This window comes from Chaetodon auriga, chromosome 4 (assembly GCF_051107435.1).
Source record: "Chaetodon auriga isolate fChaAug3 chromosome 4, fChaAug3.hap1, whole genome shotgun sequence".
NCBI lineage: Eukaryota > Metazoa > Chordata > Actinopteri > Chaetodontiformes > Chaetodontidae > Chaetodon > Chaetodon auriga.
In genome coordinates, this window is record NC_135077.1 from 1,102,501 (window position 1) to 1,124,490 (window position 21,990).

Consider the following 21,990-nt stretch of genomic DNA (forward strand, 5'->3'; position numbering starts at 1 on the left):
TGAAATCACTTCTACACTGTGTTTTTGCTACTTTTACTTGAGTACATGCTCAGAGTACTTGCTCTTTGTTCCACACGCTCGTGAGTCCGCCGGCGGCGGCGGCGGCGGCGGCGGGTTTGTGCCGCGGACACTGAGCCTCGTGCTGCTCCTCGGGGGGAACTGGAGACGTTCGAGAGCCTGAACACCTGCTGTGAAACAGTCACCAGCAGCCAGACGCCCACCTCTGCAGGTCCCCCCTCCGAAACCTCAAGGGTTTCATAGTTCAAAGGGTCAAAGGTCACCTGTGGATGTTTGAGCTGGTTCAGTGGATGTAAAGGATTAGAGCGTTACTCTAAACCACCGACAATGACAATTCACTTAAGGAGGATAAATGATGTCCGTGGTGGTTTCACTGGTCTGTGGTGGAGAAGGCTTCACTGCACACAGAAATATGGCAGATTTTAAGGACAGAGTTCATAAAGAGTTCATAAATCACTTACTGATCGTTTTTACAGCACAGATCAAACATTAAGAAGAACACGTTTGAGTGTTTTTGGTTAGTTTGTCAGAAAAACTCCTTCAATGGATCATTTACTGTGAAAAGAGCTGCTGCGTGCTGAAAGTCAACGTCCTAAAAGGATCAACCAACCGTTTATAACTGCAGACCAAACATGTTATTATCAATTCACACACTTCTGTTTACTATCTGTGCTGCTTTATTAAAGGACGACCAGCAGCAAAACTTTTCTTTTAATGTTGCTTTGATCGACAGGTTTGAACTGATGTATGAATCGAGTTAAACGACCTGTAGAGGAGTTTATCAGACCTTCATCACAGCGTTAAAGGAGTTAAAGGTAGAGCGCTGTTCTTCATTCAACCATCAGAGGGCACCAAAGTCAAACATGAGCAAAGAAGAGCAAATATCAGCAGATCTTTCAGAAACTCTTCCTCATCAGTTCAGCTCGTTCAGACGTCAGATGCTGCTGATGGAAGTGTGAGCGACTCACAGGAAACAAGCTGCTTTCACTGTGTTCCCAAAGTCAAGCAAACATCCAGAACGTGAGCAAAGTGTAAAAACGTGCGGCCGACTGTGTCAGAGGTCATGACAGGCAGCTCGTCACGGAGCAGCTGAGCCTGATGAATGAACCAATGTGAAAAAGGCTTTTCCTCTGTCCTCGCTCACGTCTCGGCGCTTGTCTAGAAAGAAGTGGCGGAGAGCTGCTCGCTGTGGCGTCATCTGGTTTCAGCTTGCACGTGTCCTGAGCGTTTCAGGGATACTCCGGCCTAAAAACAGCAATGCTAGATGAGAGCTGTCATGAATTATGCCAGCAATGGCAGACGCGTACGGTCGCTCCCTTCTGCCGATGGATATTCGGTTTCACTCGAGCTCATAAACTAGTGGTCCTCCAGCAAAGGTCAGCACCTTGTTAGGGCCTGCTGCGACAACTAACAACACTATTGTTGGTGAATTCTTCTCTCTATGAATTATGGTACTTTGTGGCATTCGGAGCAAAGATAACGTGACGGAAGAACAAAACGTACAGCTTTAAGGTGATTGATTGGACTGAAATACGAAGTGTGTTTAGTGAGTGGTGAGGAAATCTGACCAGTTTCAAACAGATTTAACGACCGAACAGAGAAGCATTGATGTTCAGATACTGATCAGTTACCAGAATCAATCACTTCATGTTCTCTGCCAGGTTTTCTGAACCTTCTTCCTGAGCGAGGCGACTGCACAGTCCGGTCAAAAACAACAAGCCAGCAAAGGCCAGGTGAGAGCGAGGTCAGAGGCTGGCTGGTGAAGGTCCTGGTCTGGTGCACATGGTGATCTTCAGGCTCTTCATCAGTTCCACCTGCTGCAGGAGATACAGTTGAACGAGGCCGTCACGTGTCAAAGTTCACCGCTCAGTGCGCCTGAAGCAGGAAGACAGAGGCACGAACAGAGAAATACAGAGGACGGAGTTCTTCCTCGTGGTCAAAGTGCTCTTCAGCTCTTCATGTGTGGAAACGTGCTGCTTTAAAACACCACACCATCTTCTCCCTCTGTGAGGACTGGACCTGATGAAAAGAGCTCTGCAGGTTAAGATGCTCCGATCTGCATCAGGATTCTTGTGTCTCTTTGCTGCAGCCGAGGAAGAGGAGGAGGCCAGCTGAAAGGCTTCACTGCCCTCTGGTGGTGAAAAGATGCGACATTCATCAGCTCCGTCAGGACCTGCCTGAGGATCTCCTCTGTAACTGTGGAGCCCACAAACAAACTCAAGAACAACATAGAACCACATAGAAAGTCACAGGAGAACACAGAAGGGCTCCAGGAGTCATCATCATCATCATCATCATCATCATCATCACCATCATCATCATCATCATCACTTCTCTCTCTGAGGATCTTGTTGTTGAACTGATTTCAGTCTCTAAACAGGAAACAGGCGTGAACAGAAGAGATCTGAGCTCCATGTTGAAGAAAGCTGAAGCAAACTGTTCACTGAGTACATGACTGCCATCATAAAGTCAAATTAAAGCCACAACATGAAGAAAAAGCTCTTTAGAGGCAGACGGACGACCTGATGATTTAACTGTTTCACTGAACTAAACATTCAAACACATTATTTTTGATTCATTTTCTCTCACACATATCTGTGTTCACTGCATCAGCTCCATGTGTCTGCAGTGTGTGCACTCAGGTGTGACTGCGGTGGGACTCAGGTGTGACTCAGGTGTGACTCAGGTGGGACTGAGGTGTGACTCAGGTGTGAGGCCTCAGAGTGCATCTTCCTGCTGCTGTGATCAGTTCATTCATCTCTGAGCTAACACCTCCATCATGTGTGATTCTGTCCATCAGATGTGTGTGATGACTGAGTCAGCCTCACTTCTTTCCTCTGACATGTTGTCACACTCTTCTTCACTGTCTTCCTCCTCTTCCTCCTCCTCTTCCTCCTCCTCTGAGATCATTGATCAGTGAGCTTTTTGTTTTTTTGTTTTTTTTTCCTCGTCCGGCGCCGGAGCATCCTTCCGGGGCGCAGCTGCAGCCGTATCAGCCTGTGTCAGGGCTTTGCTGCTGCTGCTGCATTTTGATGCGTCCCGGGCGGGGAGAGGCTGCCGCCAGCACCGACCTCGGTCCCGTTTCTGACTATTAATGTTCAAGAAGCGACATGACGTGCACTAAGCAGTGGCTGCTGGCCGGGCTCGCGCTCCTCTTTCTGTGTGGAGCCGCTGAGTCGAAGAGGATTTTCAAATGTCCTTCAGGATGCTCCTGCTCCAAGGAGACCATCATCTGCGTCGGGACCTCGCAGATCCCGCGGACCATCCCCAACGAGATCAACTCACTGTGAGTTTCTAAGCACGTTTCTTGGATTTTGTCGTCAGGAAAGCACGAAGTGTCGCACTGAGGGCGGATTGTCCGTCCTGCTCGGTGCGTCCCTGCAGAGTTGGCTCTGCTGTGTGTGTGGACACACTGTGGACACACTGTGGACACACTGTGGACATGTCCCAGCCCAGATACACGCTGATCTGTGTGTTTCCTCCAACAGGAGCATGGTGAATGGATCGATTTCTGAAATTACAGAGGGGATGTTTGCCCTCATGCCTTCTCTGCAGCTGCTGTAAGTCCTCTTCACGTGAGGCTGTCATTGATTGATTGGTTGATCAGTAATCCACATTCAGGCCTTGTTTGTACAGATGGATGATCAATAATGCAAACTTTTTCTGCTGATTTGGAGTTAGAGAAGTGACAGAGAGGGACGTCTGAATCTCTGGTTTGTTTTTTTCTTCACAGACTTCTAAATGCAAATTCTTTGACCACAATCAAAGACGACGCTTTCTCTGGACTCCCACATCTGGAGTACTTGTGAGTGTTTTTCCACAAACGTTTCGTTGTTTGCTCCTCGTTTCATTCTGATGTCCTTCATCGCTGTTGTGTCTCTCGTATCTTGTGTATCTTCTCCAAAAGCCAGCTCTGCCCAGCAGCTCCTCTGAAGGGCTCCATGCTGACACACACGATGTTCTGACCTGCATCAGAAATCTGATGAGTTGACAGTGTTTCACTCGCGCTGCGTTCGACCGCACTGATGAACCTGTTTTATGCTCTTTGAACAGATTTATCGAAGGGAACAAGATTGAAACGATCACCAAGAACTCCTTCCGTGGCCTTCGAGATTTGACTCATCTGTAAGTCTGCTGTCACTCTGCATCAACACCTGATTCTGAGCGAGACAGACTGATGTCTCAGAGGACAGTAACGCTCGTCTGTCTCTGTGTCTTCAGATCACTGGCTAATAACAACATGAGGTTTCTGCCCAGAGATCTGTTTTTTGACTTGGACTCCTTACTGGAACTGTGAGTAAGCAGTTGTGCTGTCAGCAGTGTGTGTGTGTGCGTGTGTGTGTGTGTGTGTGTGTGTGTGTGTGTGTGTGTGTGTGTGTGTGTGTGTTTCCATACTGTGTTCCTAAGTGAAGCTGACTCAGGTTGTGTTTTGTGTTTGGCAGCATTAAACCCAACAAGAACGAACTGGATGTGATTCATATTAAGACTGTGTCTCTGTGTCTCTGTTGTCTCTGTTGTCTCTGTGTCTCTGTTGTCTCTGTGTCTCTGTGTCTCTGTGTCTCTGTTGTCTCTGTGTCTCTGTTGTCTCTGTATCTTGTGTGTCTCTGTGTCTCTGTTGTCTCTGTGTCTCTGTTGTCTCTGTGTCTCTGTGTCTCTGTGTCTCTGTTGTCTCTGTGTCTCTGTTGTCTCTGTTGTCTCTGTGTCTCTGTGTCTCTGTTGTCTCTGTGTCTCTGTTGTCTCTGTGTCTCTATGTCTCTGTTGTCTCTGTTGTCTCTGTGTCTCTGTTGTCTCTGTGTCTCTGTTGTCTCTGTCCTCCTCTGTGATGCTTCAGGGGTTTTTGTGAGACAAACTGGCTGAAATGAGTCTCCTTTGCACCTGTTCCTGCAGCGTTCAGGTGTGAAGACGTGAGCTTTCTGTCCTGCAGCATTAATATTTGGATGATCATAATGCTCTTTGTCTGTCATGGAGACGGTCTCATTCTGCCTTTGACTTGATTTCGCCTCATGCAGGAGCAGATGACTGTGACGAGCTTCTGTGGCATCTCAACCTTCTCTGATCAAACGCATCCCGAGCTTGAAGTGCAGGTGCTGATGATTGTCTCTGTCACCTTTCAGGGATCTACGAGGCAACTCTTTCCAGTGCAGCTGTGAGAACAAGTGGCTGATGACGTGGCTGAAAAACACCAACGCCACAGTATCAGATGTCTTCTGTGCAGGCCCCAGCGAGATGAAGGGCAAGCGGCTCAATGACCTTCCCATTCCACCGGGCGGGTGCATCTCCACAGGTAACACCACGAGTATCAGAGTCAGTTATGGACAGTCAGAGACACACACAGCGGCTATGCTAGCCGCTGTGTGAGGCCAAGCAGTGCTTTGAGCTAAATGCTAATGTCAGCGTCTTAAAATGCTCATGTTCACCGTCTTGGCTTAGCATGTTAGCATGCTAACATTTGCACAGCTGAGGCTGAATGTGATTCATTTTCAGGTTTTTGGTCATGAACCAAAGTGCTTTGAAATCTTTTAGCAACAAGAACCACATTAGAAAGTCTTCAAATCAAACATGAAACATTATTGAGTCCAAAGTGTGGCGGCCACGACTCGCCCACAAGCTTTCTGCTGCATGAAAATGTAATTTAAGCAGCGACTCTTTCGCTCGGTCAGCAGGTCTAGCTCTTTCTCTTTCTGTCTGCTTTTGTCTCACAGACTTTGTGCGTCATCAGTCCATTCCCATTCAGTCCATGTCAGCGGACATCTTCTCCTTCAAGGAGGACATATACGTGGCGATGGCCGCCCCCAACTCCAACAGCTGTGTGGTCATGGAGTGGGACCACATTGAAATGAACTTCAGGAAGTTTGATAATATAACAGGTCTGAAGTCTTTTTCTGTGTTTTCTTAGAGTCAGAAGATTTCATGAAAAGACTAAAACCAACAACCAACTGATCCCACACACAGATGCAGCTTATTTCCTCTGTCGAGTGTCGTCACCGTTGTCGAAGCAAACTACATAAGGTGAAATGATTGTTAGAGTCCCTTCACGATGATCTGACATGTGATTTTCTGTGTGCTCTTCATCCTCACAGGGAAGTCTGTTGTGGGCTGCAGGTCCGTTCTGATTGAAAACCACGTCCTGATAATCGTCACTCAGCTCTTCGGTGGCTCCCATATTTACAAGTTTGACGATCAGCAGAACAAGTTCACGAAGTTTCAAACTATCGAGGTGTTCAACATCTCGAAGCCGAACGACATCGAGGTCTTCCAGATGGACGGCGATTGGTACTTTGTGATCGTGGACAGCTCCAAGGCGGGTTTGTCTACTCTGTACAAGTGGACCGACCAGCCAGACCGCAATGAAACCGGTTTCTACTCCTACCAGTTTCTCCACGAGTGGTTCCGCGATACAGATGCTGAGTTTGTGGAGGTGGACGGGAAGTCCTACCTCATCCTAGCCAGCCGCTCTCAGGCGCCTGTCATGTACCTGTGGAATAAGAGCAGCCTGAAGTTCCTCCTTCACGGCGAAATCCCTCACGTCGACGACGTGGTGGCCGTCAAAGCTTTCCGGGAGGAGAACGAGCTGTATCTGGCCATGACCTGCTACATCGGCGACTCCAAAGTCCTGAAGTGGGCCAATAAGCAGTTCTCTGAGGTGCAGGCGCTGCCCTCCCGAGGAGCCATGATCCTGCAGCCTTTCACCTTCACAGACAGGCGCTACCTCGCTCTTGGCAGCGATTACTCCTTCACACAGATCTACCTCTGGGATGTGGAGACCAAAATGTTTCACAAGTTCAAGGACATCTACGTGCAGTCGCCTCGCTCGTTCACGGCCGTGACCACCGACCGGAGGAATTTCATCTTCTCCTCCAGCTTCAAGGGCAAATCGATGGTTTTTGAGCATATTATTGTAGATTTAAGCTTATAAATGCCTCGCAAATTAATGACTAGTCAAGTATGAGCTGGTCACTCTTTGCCTGTGTGCTACAGAGGAGTCTCCGATGCTGTTCATCTCTCTTATGCAAATAGATATATCTTTCTTGGTTTGAGACAAACTTCTTTGGCAAATTTCTGCTACTTATATGCATTTCTAGCAGTTATGGAGGATTAACGATAGACTGAAGGGCAGTCGAATCTAAAACAATGCAACAGCATGAAGATAATTATGATATTATCATTAAAAAAAGGTTTTGGCTTTGATTGTAATTTTGTCACCATTGGCCGAGCTGAAGGTTGTCCATTCTGGCCACCGTAGACGGCAGCCTGGGCTAAAATATAAATAGCAGTACAGATGATTCCTGATGATGCGCCTGCGGCTGTGCATGACATTTGTAGAACCACAGTGAACACTGAAGGTGTCACGATGCTCAGAAATAAGCTGCTGTGGTTCAGATCAAGTGTGAAGGCAGCGAGGCCTCAAGGTGTTCGAGGGTGTTTCAATGGGCTGCACACAGTCAAACCTTCTTACCTTCACTGTGGAGAAGAGGTTGTCAGATGTAGGTCTGGCTAAGGTGTGTGTGTGTTTTGGGGGTTGTTTCAGACGATCAGTGACGTCACCGCTGCAAGTGAAATATCTAAAGTTACCGTAAACGCTCTGAAGTGGGAAACGATTTGTTTGAGACAGCTGAACTTGTCTTTTTCTGAATCCTCATCGCGGTAACTGTCACGAAGATGATTTCAATGTGCATGAAACTGAAGTTTTCTTCAAACTCTTTTCACAGCAGAATGTATTAACCTGACATTATGAGCTTAAAGCCTAACTCCTAAGTAGCTCCTGTATGAGCAGAGTGCCTGATTAGTGGCAGAACAAAACATCATTTACTCCTGATTCCTATGCAAAATGTGTAACACTGAATGTTCCTCTGAACTACAATCACAAGGCTGACTGTGCTGCTGTGTGACCTGGAGTAACACTGAAATGGTCTTCAGACACACACGTTAAAACACACGCTCTCTTCTTCACTGATCTTTTGATATTTCTCTTGTGTTGTACAGATTTCATGATGCAGTCTGTTTGGCTCGGAGTTTAAATCTTTTTCACACACGCAGAAACAGCATGATGTGCAGATAAACAGCTAAAAGTCACAGAATGCTAACAACGACTAGCTTTAGCAAAATCATCATCATCACTGGCCTTCTGTCTGCTCTAACGTCCTACCTAGCAGTGACGTGTAAATATCTTTTTCACTGTATTACCTGAAACTAACAGCTGATCTTTTACCAACAGGCCACATCGACGACCTTCAGCCTCCTGTAAGAATGAGTTTGTGTAAAAAGCATTAAAGGACATTTAACCACACGTTTGGATCCTCTGTTTTTCACTCCGTCCATTCTTGGCAGGTGCACAGACTGTGAAACGTGGCCGTGAAGCAAATTGCCTCAGACAGCATGTTTGAAACTGACTGTGCTCCAGGATTCAGTGTCTGAGGCAGCGTTTTCCTGCAGCTGCAGCAGCAGACGTAATTATACGCTTCGTTTACGTAAGAGAGCGAGAGCAGAGGCACTTAGAGCAGCTCTGAGAGGCCTGTTGTCCTGTGTGCCTGTTACAGACCGTGATTATGTTCAAATCACACGTCCACTGTGCAGGCGTAGGCACACAGAGCATCATCATCATCATCATCATCATCATCATCATCATCATCATCAGTTATTGTTGTTGTATCACTGTCGAGGGATGAGGTGATTGATGCCACAGTAAAAGTCTGTGTGAATGTCTGAATGTTACAGCCTCTCGTGCAAACTATGAGACGAGTCACGCTCAGAACGGATGAGTGATGAAGCGCCGTGGACGGCCTGTTGAGAGGATGCACGGTGAAGCACATGACGCAGGAAAACACTGCTGGTCTGAGGTTTCTGCTCAAACTGCTGCGAAATCAGCGATGAAAACATGCAGATTTAGTTTGAGGTGTTCACTCAAGACCCCAAACCTTAAAATACAAGAACAGATCGACTTCCCAAACCTCTGGCTCATCACATGTATTGTTTCCAAAGCTGTTCATTCAGAGGAAATAAAATGTCAAATAAAACTAAGACAAACTCATTTTAACAGGCTGTTTTTCTGAGCGTTGCTGCAGATTAAAGCAGCCAACAGGATGTAAAGTAGTTCACATGAGCTCAAGCTGAAAACACTGACAGGAACACTTTATGGCTCCAGGAGGAGTTTTAATACTTCAAGTTCTGATAATACTTACATACTTTTACTGCTGCGTTTACTAAAGTGAAGGATCTGAACTCTTGTGTCCACCTGTGATTAAATATTGTCTTATCCTTCTGTTTTTCATGCTAATAGCAATAATTTCAGGTTATTTTACAAACTGCACTGAGGTTACTTGTTGACCTTGGAATGTTGTATTTTTTTCATATTATACGTTGTTTTAACAAATCAACTGTCCGCGCAGAGTTTTCCCTTTGACGAGGGTCCCCAAATGCGTCGTGACGCTCTGACGTCAGGGCGGCCGGAAGTGATGCAGATCGTGCGCCTCAGTCGACTAATCCGTGTTAACGATGCAAAATGTCAGTGGATGTGATGTCCAGAGCCGCCGCGGAGCCGCTGCTGTGAAACTGACGCCGCGTCGGTCTCATTAAGCTGTCCTCTGTCTCCGTGGACGGACATGGATTCCTCCCGGAGGAGCGAGAGCGACTGGCAGGGGCTCGTGAACGAGGTGAGACCGAGAGGAGGTGAAGAGGAGAGCGTCACCTCTGCCTCCTCCTCTGCGGCTGAGACCTGCCGTCACGGATAAGACTCTGTGGATCTGGACCCGCTCGGTTCCTCTCAGTGTGAACGGAATGCGGATCAGGAAGTAGATTTCCTCTGTTTTCCGCCGCAGGTGGACTCGGTGTCCTCTGCCTCATGATGCTGCTCGTGCTCTCCACCTGCGCGTCCTCAGATGTCACTGTGTGTTTTAACAGCAGTCTGTATTGACTGCTGCAAGCTGCAGAGTGAAGGTCTCAAAAGATTCATCGATTAGTGGATCAAAAGAAAACTCTCTGACACCACCTGATTGATTATTATTGATTAAAAAAAAACATTCACTTTGTTTGAGCTTCTTAAAGTGAGGATCTGCTTTTTCACTCTGTTGGTCGTTTTTTTTCTGTTTTCAACATTTAAAAGGCTCAGAATTGAATCAAAGCATGATTTACAGATTCATCGTTAATGGAAATATTCAGTAGTCGCCGTCACACACAGGAAATGTGATAAATATCAGCTTCAGAGGGTCTAACGTGTTACTGTGGCTTCAGTTCTCCCTGTTTGTCACGTTCAGCTTCCTTTTCTTTCACGTTAAATAAGTAGTTTCTGGTGCTTCCTGTCAGCGTCAGTCAGTGTTCCCACAGCGGTGCCTTCAACTTTTATTCTCTGTCTGATCAAACGTTCGTTCCCGCCTGCAGTTCCTGATCTGTAAGCGGAAGCTGGAGAGTAAGAAGGAAGCTCTCCTCATTCTGTCCAAAGAGCTGGACACCTGCCAGCAGGAGAGGGACCAGTTCAAGCTGATGGCCAACCAGCTCCGCGAGCGCCACCAGGGCCTCAAGAAGAAGTACAGAGAGCTCATCGTGAGTCACCCGAGCGTCCGGCGGGCAGCGGCGGGGACAGTAACGCCTCAAACTGTCCACGCTACATTCAGGAGATGTTGCATTCAATGACTGTGTGTTTCTGTCTGACAGGATGGAGATCCGTCTCTGCCCCCGGAGAAAAGGAACCAGGTGAGTGGATTTTAACCTGCAGGTGGTCTTTGTGCATCCTGTCTAACAAGAGTTCATCCTGTGCTTCTATAATACTTCAGAAAGATTAGAGATGAGATAAGATAAGATAAGAGATAAGTTAACACTTTGTTAACCCCCTGTAGGGGAAATCAGGTTGTTACAGGCAGCAGTAAAGTATCAGGAACATAAACAGAGACATAACAGGGAATAAAATCCATCAAAAATCAACTTCATATATATATAACATACACTCTGTATGTGGGGGTTCGCGTGGTTTAAGAACAGTGTGTTTCACTGTTGCACATTAGATAAAAAGATATGTAAGAAGTACATAAAAGAAAAATATGAATATGCACAAAAAAAACTAAAAATATGTGATATTGAAGAAAACATGGAATATTGCACAAGAGTTAAACAGCTGAACTCACCTGTTCACCTGCTCAGGTGAATCTAGCCCAGCTGCTCATAGACTCCAGAGAACGAAGCAGCCAACTTTCTGAGGAGGTGAAGGAGCTGAAACAGCGACTGATGGAGGCTCAGGGTGACAACAAGGTGAGGCCATAACCTGCCCTGCGTCTTTTTATTCCTGAAAATGTCTCCAACACCTGCCGCCTATCAGCCGGTTCGTCTGGTTTAAGCGAGCGGCGTTCAGAAAATGATTTGATTGGCTCTCTCTGTCCGGCAGCTTCTGCGAATGACCATCACCAAACAGAGGCTGGGAGACGAGGAGGTCGGCGCTCGACACTTTCCTGCACACGAGCGAGAGGATCTGGTCAAACAGTTAGAGAGAGCAGGAGAACAGGTGAGAGCAGGAGGACAGGTGAGAGCAGGTGAGAACAGGAGAACAGGTCAGAGCAGGAGGACAGGTGAGAGCAAGTGAGAGCAGGAGAACAGGAGGACAGGTGAGAGCAGGAGGACAGGTGAGAGCAGGTGAGAACAGGAGAACAGGTCAGAGCAGGAGGACAGGTGAGAGCAAGTGAGAGCAGGAGAACAGGAGGACAGGTGAGAGCAGGAGGACAGGTGAGAACAGGAGGACAGGTGAGAACAGGAGAACAGGTGAGAACAGGAGGACAGGTGAGAGCAGGTGAGAGCAGGAGAACAGGTGAGAACAGGTGAGAGCTGGAGGACAGGTGAGAGCAGGTGAGAGCAGGTGAGAACAGGTGAGAGCTGGAGGACAGGTGAGAGCAGGTGAGAACAGGAGCCGCGTGCTGCGTTCAGGCGTCCATTCTTGTGACTGCACACATACATTCGGTCAGTGAGGAAGAGTTCAGGTCGTGTACAGTGAAAGTGTGACAGTATAATGAGGAAGACGTGCTTCAGGTATCAGAAGTGAAATGAGTCACATTGGTGTGTGTAGAACGACGTCCTGCAGCACAGCGTGAAGGCGCTCACAGACGAGCTTCAGGACGTCCGGGCGGAGCGAGACGTCTTCCAGCAGAAGGCTCATCGCCTCAACGTGGAGATGAACCACATCGTGGGAAACGACGACGTGCGCGTCCTAGACATCGACGCCCTCTGCATGGAGAACAGGTGACGGACTTCAAAGATCACAACGTGATGGTTTTCAGATTTTCCTGCGTCATAACTGCGACGGTGAGCCGACCAATGATGACGGTCGTCGTCTCTTTTCAGGTATTTGCATCAGCGCTTCAGTCAGCTGCAGGAAGAAGTGGGCTTACTGAAGACAAACCTGCTGAAGTACAAGGTATCTGCTCTCTGTCCACACGTCTGTCCACACATCGGTCCACATGTCTGTCCACACGTCCGTCCACACGTCTGTCCACACGTCTGTCCACACGTCCGTCCACACGTCGGTCCACATGTCTGTCCACACGTCTGTCCACACGTCCGTCCACACGTCCGTCCACATGTCCGTCCACACATCTGTCCACACGTCTGTCCACACGTCCGTCCACACATCTGTCCACACGTCTGTGCACACCTCTTTCCGCATGTCTGTGCACACCTCTGTCCACACGTCTGTCCACATGTCTGTCCACACCTCTGTGCACACCTCTGTCCACACGTCTGTCCGCACGTCTGTCCGCATGTCCGTCCACACGTCTGTCCACACCTCTGTCCACACCTCTGTCCACACCTCTGTCCCCACGTCTGTCCACACGTCCGTCCACACATCTGTCCACACGTCTGTGCACACCTCTTTCCGCATGTCTGTGCACACCTCTGTCCACACGTCTGTCCACATGTCTGTCCACACCTCTGTGCACACCTCTGTCCACACGTCTGTCCGCACGTCTGTCCGCATGTCCGTCCACACGTCTGTCCACACCTCTGTCCACACGTCTGTCCACACCTCTGTCCTCACCTCTGTCCACACCTCTGTCCCCACGTCTGTCCACACCTCTGTCCACACCTCTGTCCTCACCTCTGTCCACACCTCTGTCCACACCTCTGTCCCCACGTCTGTCCACACCTCTGTCCACACGTCTGTCCACCAGCCCTGTGAAAACTCTCAGTGTGGGTTTCTCACAGACTAATGTCCTTGGCTGCTTTCAGAGCGCTCTGGAGTGCCGGAAGAACTCCAAGATCTGCGGGAAGGCCACCAGCAGTGCCCTGACGGGGGTGCTGTCCGCCAAGCAAGGTCGGGGAGGGGGCGGGAAAACTGTGATGAAGGCAGAGGATGTGCAGAACCCCTTAATGTGAAAACCTCTTAATCTTAAGGTGTGTGTGTGTGTGCGTGTGTGTGTGTGCAGTGAAGGAGCTGTTGCTGTCGGAGGAGAACGGCTGCAGTTTGCCGGTGACTCCTCAGTCCATCTCAGACCTCAAGTCTTTGGCCACAGCTCTGCTGGAAACCATCCACGAGAAGAACATGGTGATTCAGCACCAACGGCAGATCAACAAGTACTCCACCTCACACTTCACTGTGTGTGTGTGTGTGTCTGTGTGTGTGTGTGTGTGTGTGTGTGTGTGTGTGTCTGTCTGTGTGTGTGTGTCTGTCTGTGTGTGTGTCTCTGTCTGTGTCTGTGTGTGTGTGTGTGTCTGTCTGTCTGTGTGTGTGTGTGTGTGTGTGTGTGTGTGTGTGTGTCTGTCTGTGTGTGTGTGTCTGTCTGTGTGTGTGTCTCTGTCTGTGTCTGTGTGTGTGTGTGTGTGTGTGTGTGTCTGTCTGTGTGTGTGTGTGTGTGTGTGTGTGTGTGTCTGTGTGTGTGTGTGTGTCTGTCTGTGTGTGTGTGTGTGTCTGTCTGTGTGTGTGTGTCTGTCTGTGTGTGTGTCTCTGTCTGTGTCTGTGTGTGTGTGTGTGTGTGTCTGTCTGTGTGTGTGTCTGTCTGTGTGTGTGTCTGTCTGTGTGTGTGTGTGTGTCTGTCTGTGTGTGTGTGTGTGTGTGTGTGTGTGTGTCTCTGTCTGTGTCTGTGTGTGTGTGTGTGTGTGTCTGTCTGTGTGTGTGTCTGTCTGTGTGTGTGTCTGTGTGCGTGTGTGTCTGTGTCTGTCTGTGTGTGTGTGTGTGTGTGTGTGTGTGTGTGTGTGTGTGTGTGCGTGTGTGTGTGCGTGCGCTCCTGTCATCGTCTTCTGGACAGAACAGGCTGTTTGGTGTTTGCAGGATTCTGGGTGGTCGCGTGGCCGAGCTGGAGAAGAAGCTGAAGACACTGGAGGTGTCTGGACTGTGGAGTCTTCCAGGTGAACAGAAGCTCACTGATTGGCTGAAGCTTTTTGCTCTGCAGATGTTCATGTTTACCTTCCTGACCTTCTCTTCTTCTGTCCCTTTGCTTCCTGCCGCCTGGAGGCCTGACATACAATGTGTCTCTGGGACTGTATGGAAGTATGTTCCCCTCATCACCTCCCTGACCTTTGACCTTCACCCTCCTCATCACTGCTCATCACTCCTTATCCCTCCTCATCACTCCTCAGATTTACTCATTTCTCTCCGGTCCGACGGCTATATGTCGACACGTTTCTGCTGCTTTTCTGAACGTTTGTTCTGGTTCATGTTTTGTCTCCACAGGAGGGAAAGACGCCATCATCCTGCAGACTCAGCAGCAGGAGTCGACACAGTCTCCTGGACAGGAAGGTGGGTTTCTGTCCTCGCCACTGTTCACCGTTTGGTACATTAAAGCTGTCTGCATTTCCTGAATTTTGGACATGTGGGAAAGGAGGAAGTCAGGTGACCCTCCTCACTTGTTGCCAACACTAATGAACACAGTTTGGTTGGTTTAGGAAACGACGGGTTGGGTTAGTTAAAATGAGTCCAGGTTGACTTGTGGTTGCTTTTGTTTGTCTTTACAATACGAATGTTGTTAAATCACACGCAAACAGCCAAACGTGTTGTGATAACACGTGAAGCGGCTGAAGACGCTGGCGTGTTGTTCAGACGCCGTTTGGTGAGACAGGCTGTTCGTGCACATCTTTAATGAAACAGTTTTTACGCCTGGAAAAGTTGGAAACATAAGTAAAAAGAAAGTGTGACAAAGGAAGCACATTCACGAAGCTGAGCTAACATGGCTAACGTGGCTGACGTCTGTCAGCGCCCATCATGTCTGTGTTGGTCAGATTCCCTTTCTTAAATCTTGGATCCTTACAGGTGATAAAGGCGATCAGCAGAGCTCCACAGGAGTCCCAAACCAAGCGAGTGGACCACCGGCTGCGTCCTGCGGTCCAGACGAACCTCAGGAGGAGGTGTGGGAGCCGTCCGCCGAGGAGACGTTCCAGCAGAGCTCCTCGCTCCAGTCAGCCGAGGAGGAGTCGGACACATCAGGCAGCAACGGATCACAGATCACCATCGATTTGACGGCTTTAACGAGTCACCGGTCAGAAGAAGAGGAGCGTCTCAGTGATTCGTCGCCCACAGGGCCGGACGTGAGCGGACAGCAGCTGACGGACGTCTCACAGCAAACTGCAGAGGACGAGTCAGGGAGACGCTCTGTACGGCTCGAAGCTGCTGAGACAGAGTTTATTATAACAGAGGAGAACATCAGCATCACTATGTCCACCGCCGCTGCTGAGGAGGACCAGGAGGAGGACGTCCAGTCCAACCAGGAGACGCAGCTGTTAGCTGAGACAGATGTTTGTGTCCATCAGGAAATCTGATGACAGCAGAGACTGATGCAGTTCCACCACGACGCTGCTTCATTCATTTTCATCCAGCAGGACAGTCACACAGAGGACAGTCACACAGAGGACAGCCACACAGAGGACATATAGAGGACAGTCCCACAGAGGACACATAGAGGACAGTTACACAGAGGACAGCCACACGTCAGACGTCCGCGAGTGTTGCTCAGGCTGCGAGGGTCCAAAAATGGTAAAAAAAAAACCAAAAAAAAAACCATCTTGTTAAGAACAGAATTAGGAACACATTCAGATGAAGCACAAAGAGAGGAGTCAAACGTCTTTATTTGCATGTTTGACAACAGAAATCCGTCCTCAGGCCCTTCAAGTTGACAGATTTAGAAAGACACATGAGGAGTGAGCTACGCTAATCAGGAGAAGTTTAAAAAGAAAGAGTCACATTTTCTGATGAATGAAGAATATCTTTCAAATGAAATGCTCAAAATGTAGAACTGTTTTGGGGCTCAGACGATGAACGGCTGGTTTCTGTCTTATTATTTGTGCAGTGACAGTGCAAACGAGCTAAAGCAAGCAGGCGTAATGTTTACCATGCTAATCATCCCAATTTAGCCTGTTAACATGCTAACATTTGCTAATTGGCGCCAGCAGAACCTGAAGGCGTTGTCACTTATGTAAGTATGGAGATGTAAGATGGTGGCGCTAGAGGGACATTCAGGGAGTCACCCTGCAGGGACCCTTAATGTCAGCTCCGAACTTTGTGCCTGTTCATCCAGGAGGTGGTGAACGGGCCGATCAGCCCAGCGTTTAGCGCGGCTGAAACATATCTCATGTCTGCTTTATTTTCTTTTCTTTAGTTTCTGCTACGTTTCAAAAGCCACTGTTGAATGTTGGGAGAATGAAGATGTGACTGAATCACTGATTCCTCTTGGTAGAAAAATCTATATCTTTCAGGAAGATATAATGAATGAATATAAAGGGAAAATCTGTCAACTGAGCCACAGTAGTGTCTGACACACTAGTTACCCCTGAGCCGCCTGTTGAACTGCTTGTAGTGTGTGTTCCAGAGGTTTGCGAGTGTCGCTCAGACTGCGAGTGTCGCTCAGACTGCGAGGGCCGCTCAGACTGCGAGTGTCGCTCAGACTGCGAGTGCCGCTCAGACTGCGAGTGCCGCTCAGACTGCGAGGGTCGCTCAGACTGCGAGGGTCGCTCAGACTGCGAGTGTCGCTCAGGCTCCTCCAGAACCAAACTGAGGAAGAAAACTGTGGATCTGTTTTTGTGCACGTTGTCATGTGGAAACAGGAAGTGACTCTTGTTGCACTGTGGGCAGTTAAACACTGTGTATACCGAGGTGGAAAAACAGTCATTAAAAAGTCCACAGCGGGGGGGTGGGGGGGTGATGTCACATTTTCCACCTCCCATCATAAACTTTCAGTCTTCCACCATTTGGTCCAAATTCAGCCTCTCAGTCCGAGCGAGAAGCTCCTCAGGCAGAGCGTGAGAATGACGTTTGTGCTGTTTGCTGCAGCGTCAGACGTCTCTCAGGTGGACTCAGACTGAAGAACAAAGCACAGCTGCTGCTGTCAGTCAGCGTGAAGACAAAGACGCTGCTCAGACGTGTTTTCTTATTCTACCTCTGTTCACGCTTTGAAGCAACCAGCCTCATCTCACTGCACTGATCACCTGACCGACACACGGACATCAGCTGAGCAGGTTCATGTGTTCACCGCTGGACTTTTACCCATCCTGCTTTTCTGCTGGCATGTTCTGTCCATGTCCTCTAAACTGAACGTCCTCACAGAGTGTTTATGTGTAGTCACAGTGTTATCACACATATATGAAAGCCTGCATGACTGTACGTTATTGATTACAGATGATTGTTCTTTTTCAATGCTTTTAATTCCTTGATGCAAACAAATATTTGATGAATTACAAATATCTGAGACCTTCATTAAGAATACTTTTACACAAGTAATCTGTAACATCTAGAGTACCAGCACTGACGTCTTCATCGTGTTTTTGTGGTAAAAAATCAGAACTCACCAGGTAGAATCACATAGAGCCGTGTGTGTGTGTGTGTGTGTGTGTGTGTGTGTGTGTGTGTGTGTGTGTGTGTGTGTGTGTGTTGAATATGTGTACAAAATGGATTTATTTCTGCAAAATAAATGACTTTCAAGACTGCTTTGTTGTGACTGTTGGTGTCTAACATGAGCTGGGTCGCGTTCATCAGGAGCTTCAAACTGTCTGTGAGCTAAATGCTAACGGCTGGATTCCTGGATCAATGAGGAGAAAATGTGCGCCGATCAGACTGTTTGCTTCATATGTCAGGAGACAAGGTCAACAAGGAATTAATTTGCACAATTCTACGTAGAATTAATACAAAGCTTGATGCTGTTTGTGAGGAAGACGAGTGCTGATTTATCTGTGGTTCATTTATCACACAGCATGAACATGACTGGAAGAAAGTTTCTTGCTGGACTTGATGAAAAATGGTAAAAAAAAACAACAACATCTTGTTAAGAACAGAATTAGGAACACATTCAAATGAAGCACAAAGAGAGGAGTCAAACGTCTTTATTTGCATGTTTGACAACAGAAATCCGTCCTCAGGCCCTTCAAGTTGACAGATTTAGAAAGACACATGAGGAGTGAGCTACGCTAATCAGGAGAAATTTAAAAAGAAAGAGTCACATTTTCTGATGAATGAAGAATATCTTTCAAATGAAATGTTCAAAATGTAGAACTGTTTTGGGGCTCAGACGATGAACGGCTGGTTTCTGTCTTATTATTTGTGCAGTGACAGTGCAAACGAGCTAAAGCAAGCAGGTGTAATGTTTACCATGCTAATCATCCCAATTTAGCCTGTTAACATGCTAACATTTGCTAATTGGCGCCAGCAGAACCTGAAGGCATTGTCACTTATGCAAGTAGAAATTTAAATTTTGACCTGATGGTGGTGCTAGAGGGACATTCAGGGAGTCACCCTGCAGGGACCCTTAATGTCAGCTCCGAACTTTGTGCCTGTTCATCCAGGAGGTGGTGAACGGGCTGATCAGCCCAGCGTTTAGCGCAGCTGAAACATATCTCATGTCTGCTTTATTTTCTTTTCTTTAGTTTCTGCTACGTTTCAAAAGCCACTGTTGAATGTTGGGAGAATGAAGATGTGACTGAATCACTGATTCCTCTTGGTAGAAAAATCTATATCTTTCAGGAAGATATAATGAATGAATATAAAGGGAAAATCTGTCAACTGAGCCACAGTAGTGTCTGACACACTAGTTACCCCTGAGCCGCCTGTTGAACTGCTTGTAGTGTGTGTTCCAGAGGTCAGGGGTGGAAAGGCCGATGATGCAGCAGCCGAGCCTCCCCCCAGCGTTTCCGTTCAGCAGGCTCCCAGCGTCTCCACCGAGCCCCAAGTCGTCCATCTTCTCATGGACCACCACGGCTCTTCCGATGGCAGACACCCCTCCGAACAGCGTGGCCTCAGCTTCTATCAGGGCGCTGATTTTCCCCTGCTGGGTCTCGAAGTTCCCAAAGTCTCCGGGGTGGTTGGGGTGATCTTCATTGTAAGGATTGTAGTGGCCACCGGTGGATTCACACCCTTTGCTCAGGTCTCCGAACTGATGGATGTGCACTGCTCTGAGCTCCGGATCACCCCTTACTGGGAAGCCACTGATCCGAAGAAGGACTTTGAGCTTCCCCTGAGGGTAATCCTGCTTAAACAGCACCTGACCGTAGACTCTGGGCAGACCCGCAGCCAGCGGGGTGTTGGGTCTCATTTTGCAGGCTGCATACAGGGTGCCATTGTACAGAGAGACCTCTGGTGGAGCCAAAGTGTCACTATTAGCTGAGACACATTGTTGACAGCCTGCCAGCAGAACCAGCAGAGCTCCCAACATACCCATTGACCTGAAAGACAGGAAAACGATTAGGACGAGGCCTCACGTGTGTTTTCACTTCAGTAAAAGCAGCAACAACACACCGTAAAATAAATCACTACAGGTCAAAGTCCTGCATTTCTTAATGCAGATTACTGCCAGAAAAATGTAGTTGAGTGTCAAAAAAGTACTTCTTATGTAGAATAACCCCTTTCAGGATGTTATTATGGGATTACAACAAGTAATCCATCAGCATGTAAGAAGTATTTGAACAGCTGGAATAGATGGGGGAGCTGAGGGACTTAATCTGTCCAGATTCTCCAAATTTACATCATCATTCATTTTGTCTGTGAGATCTTAATCTGAAAGTAGAGCTGTAAAAAGTATTTCCCTGTAAAAGGTAGAGGAGAAGTGTGACGCAGCAGAAAAACGAACTATTTCAATTAAGTACACAAGTATTAGAGTACTTTCTTAATGCCTGAGGGGAGACTGGCTCACGTGCAGCTGCTCCCGTTGTACAACGGCGACAGAGCAGACTAAGGAAATGAGAAATATCTGAGAGAATATGTTAAAAATATGAAAGAAATACGTACGCTGTTCAATACAAAGCAACCGTGAATCATAAACATTATGAAATATGTAAATGAGCATTTGTAAGCTGATCTGTCTGTTGTGCAACATCAGGTCAAATAAACTGTCAATAAATGAGCTCAGAGACCGAAAACGTTGCTGAGTAAAAAGGTGCAATATTTCCCTGAAGTAAAAGTACACAGTAGCGCAAAGGTTCAGTAGTGTGAGCTGGGAAGAGACCACAGCTCCCAGTGCTCTTCATCCTGACCACCAGCCTCTCTCCACGCGCCCTGCGCTGTTCACGGTGAATGCGCACGAGCTCACAGCGCCTGTCCGGGGTCCCTGATCTGACTCTGGGCCTCATGAGGCGCGCGGGCTGCGCTGTCAGCACGCAGACGTGTCGCAGTGTTTGTGCCGCACATGAGCTTCAGTAAAGAGCGCAAACACAGACTTCAGGTTCCGCCAAAGGAGCGAAGCGCACTCACCCGTGAAGACGCATGATGAGCAGACAGACTCAGGATCAGCGTGTGCTCGGCTGACGGGTGGAGATGGAGTGTTTCATAAAGTCTGTCAGTGGGCGTCGTTGTCTGAGGGTGGAGCTGAAGTCCTCAGAGACACACCGACCGTGTCAGCGTGTCCTCACGCTTCAGGACGCGTTTAAGATGCTGTGAACTTTTCATGGCTGAGCAGCTGAGTCCGTGTTTTTCAGCTCGTGCTGCTCTACAAGCCGGATTTTCTTTCTCCTTTTCTTTGTTTTTCTTTTCTTTTTTTTAATAAGCCTAAAATCGTGCAGACTTGCAGATTGTCTGTTATGAATCGCCTGAGACAGAAACTCCTCCTCCTCCTCCTTAAGTAACCTTCATCACAGCTGTAACGTCCACACTGTGGACACTTGTCTCCCTCAGTCCTAAAGACAGCTCCTTTAACACAACAGGAAAGTGCAAAGACTGAAAATGTAGTAAATCAGCTGGACTCGTGCTGAAAGGTCATTTTCCAACGTTTCTTAACAAGCTCATGTTTGCACACTCTGTCATTCATATTTTAACATTTGTGCAAACATCATGTGCAATATTACATATTTTCACTGTGTTATGCATTTTTCATTGTGCAATAGTACAAAAACCCCAATGTATTTTATTATTCATATGTGACTCATGTACAATCCTCTCAAGGCAGTAGCATTTCTACTCTTGTATATAATTTGCATATAGTTGATTTTATTCTGTGTTCTTTCTTTTTTGTTCTTTTTATTTGTCTCTTTTATTCTTTGCTGTCTGTTACAACTTAATTTATCTTATCTTATCTTATCTTATCTTATCTTATCTTACTTCCAGTGTCTGAACAAGTCAAGTAGCAGTATCCTACTATGCTGTAAAAAATACATATATATAGTAGAAAGTTGTCAGCTTATGAACGTCTTCAGTCACAGTATGTTGTTGGTTGTTGTGGAACTAATAACATTTTTATATACTTTTGGATATAGTTTAGTTTACTAAATGTACATTATAAAGATCATTTAGAACTTTTATTGATCATTTATATACTCATTGCAGTTTTTAAAAGTAACAGTAATTTGCATGTAAACGTCGTGGGAGGAAGTGCAGTTTTTCCCTCTGAAATGTATAATAGCTTAACTTTTAAATACTCCAGTAAAGATCAGGATTGAACTTCAGTGAATAAGCTGCTCGATAAATTACTGCTTTCAGTGACGATGTGGTCCAATGTTGCCTGTTTTCTGACAAAATCACTCCTTTAAACAGGAAATACTATTTTTTCTCACATAGTTTGGGTTACATGTGGATATCCCTGATGGTAGAGA

The 21,990-nt window shown here is 47.3% G+C and overlaps 3 protein-coding genes across 8 annotated transcripts; 2 read left to right on the forward strand and 1 right to left on the reverse strand.

Moving 5' to 3' along the window:
* The first annotated feature begins 2,967 nt into the window (after positions 1 to 2,967).
* LOC143318860 (leucine-rich repeat LGI family member 2-like) lies at positions 2,968 to 8,305 on the forward strand. Its single transcript, XM_076727355.1, has 8 exons — positions 2,968 to 3,304; positions 3,507 to 3,578; positions 3,752 to 3,823; positions 4,072 to 4,143; positions 4,240 to 4,311; positions 5,133 to 5,302; positions 5,721 to 5,885; positions 6,099 to 8,305. Exons 1-8 carry the CDS (start codon positions 3,129 to 3,131, stop codon positions 6,932 to 6,934), a joined length of 1,635 nt encoding a protein of 544 aa, XP_076583470.1. The 5' UTR covers positions 2,968 to 3,128; the 3' UTR covers positions 6,935 to 8,305.
* Positions 8,306 to 9,474: 1,169 nt separating this feature from the next.
* On the forward strand, positions 9,475 to 17,904 carry LOC143319287 (coiled-coil domain-containing protein 149-like). Of its 6 annotated transcripts, XM_076728116.1 has the most exons (13): positions 9,480 to 9,668; positions 10,393 to 10,554; positions 10,666 to 10,704; positions 11,149 to 11,256; positions 11,390 to 11,506; positions 12,062 to 12,234; positions 12,337 to 12,409; positions 13,222 to 13,306; positions 13,419 to 13,566; positions 14,261 to 14,337; positions 14,444 to 14,479; positions 14,663 to 14,728; positions 15,239 to 17,904. In XM_076728116.1, exons 1-13 carry the CDS (start codon positions 9,618 to 9,620, stop codon positions 15,742 to 15,744), a joined length of 1,641 nt encoding a protein of 546 aa, XP_076584231.1. In that variant the 5' UTR covers positions 9,480 to 9,617; the 3' UTR covers positions 15,745 to 17,904. The 6 variants fall into 6 exon arrangements, with proteins under 6 accessions (XP_076584232.1, XP_076584231.1, XP_076584228.1 ...); XM_076728117.1 differs by lacking the exon at positions 14,444 to 14,479 and having other exon boundaries at positions 9,475 to 9,668; XM_076728113.1 differs by having other exon boundaries at positions 13,419 to 14,337.
* A 375-nt stretch (positions 17,905 to 18,279) lies between these two features.
* LOC143319289 (extracellular superoxide dismutase [Cu-Zn]-like) lies at positions 18,280 to 20,763 on the reverse strand. Its single transcript, XM_076728119.1, has 2 exons — positions 20,657 to 20,763; positions 18,280 to 19,632 (listed from the first exon to the last, which is right to left on the reverse strand). The coding sequence occupies exons 1-2, from the start codon at positions 20,668 to 20,670 to the stop codon at positions 18,999 to 19,001; spliced, it is 648 nt and encodes a 215-aa protein (XP_076584234.1). The 5' UTR covers positions 20,671 to 20,763; the 3' UTR covers positions 18,280 to 18,998.
* Positions 20,764 to 21,990: the final 1,227 nt, after the last annotated feature.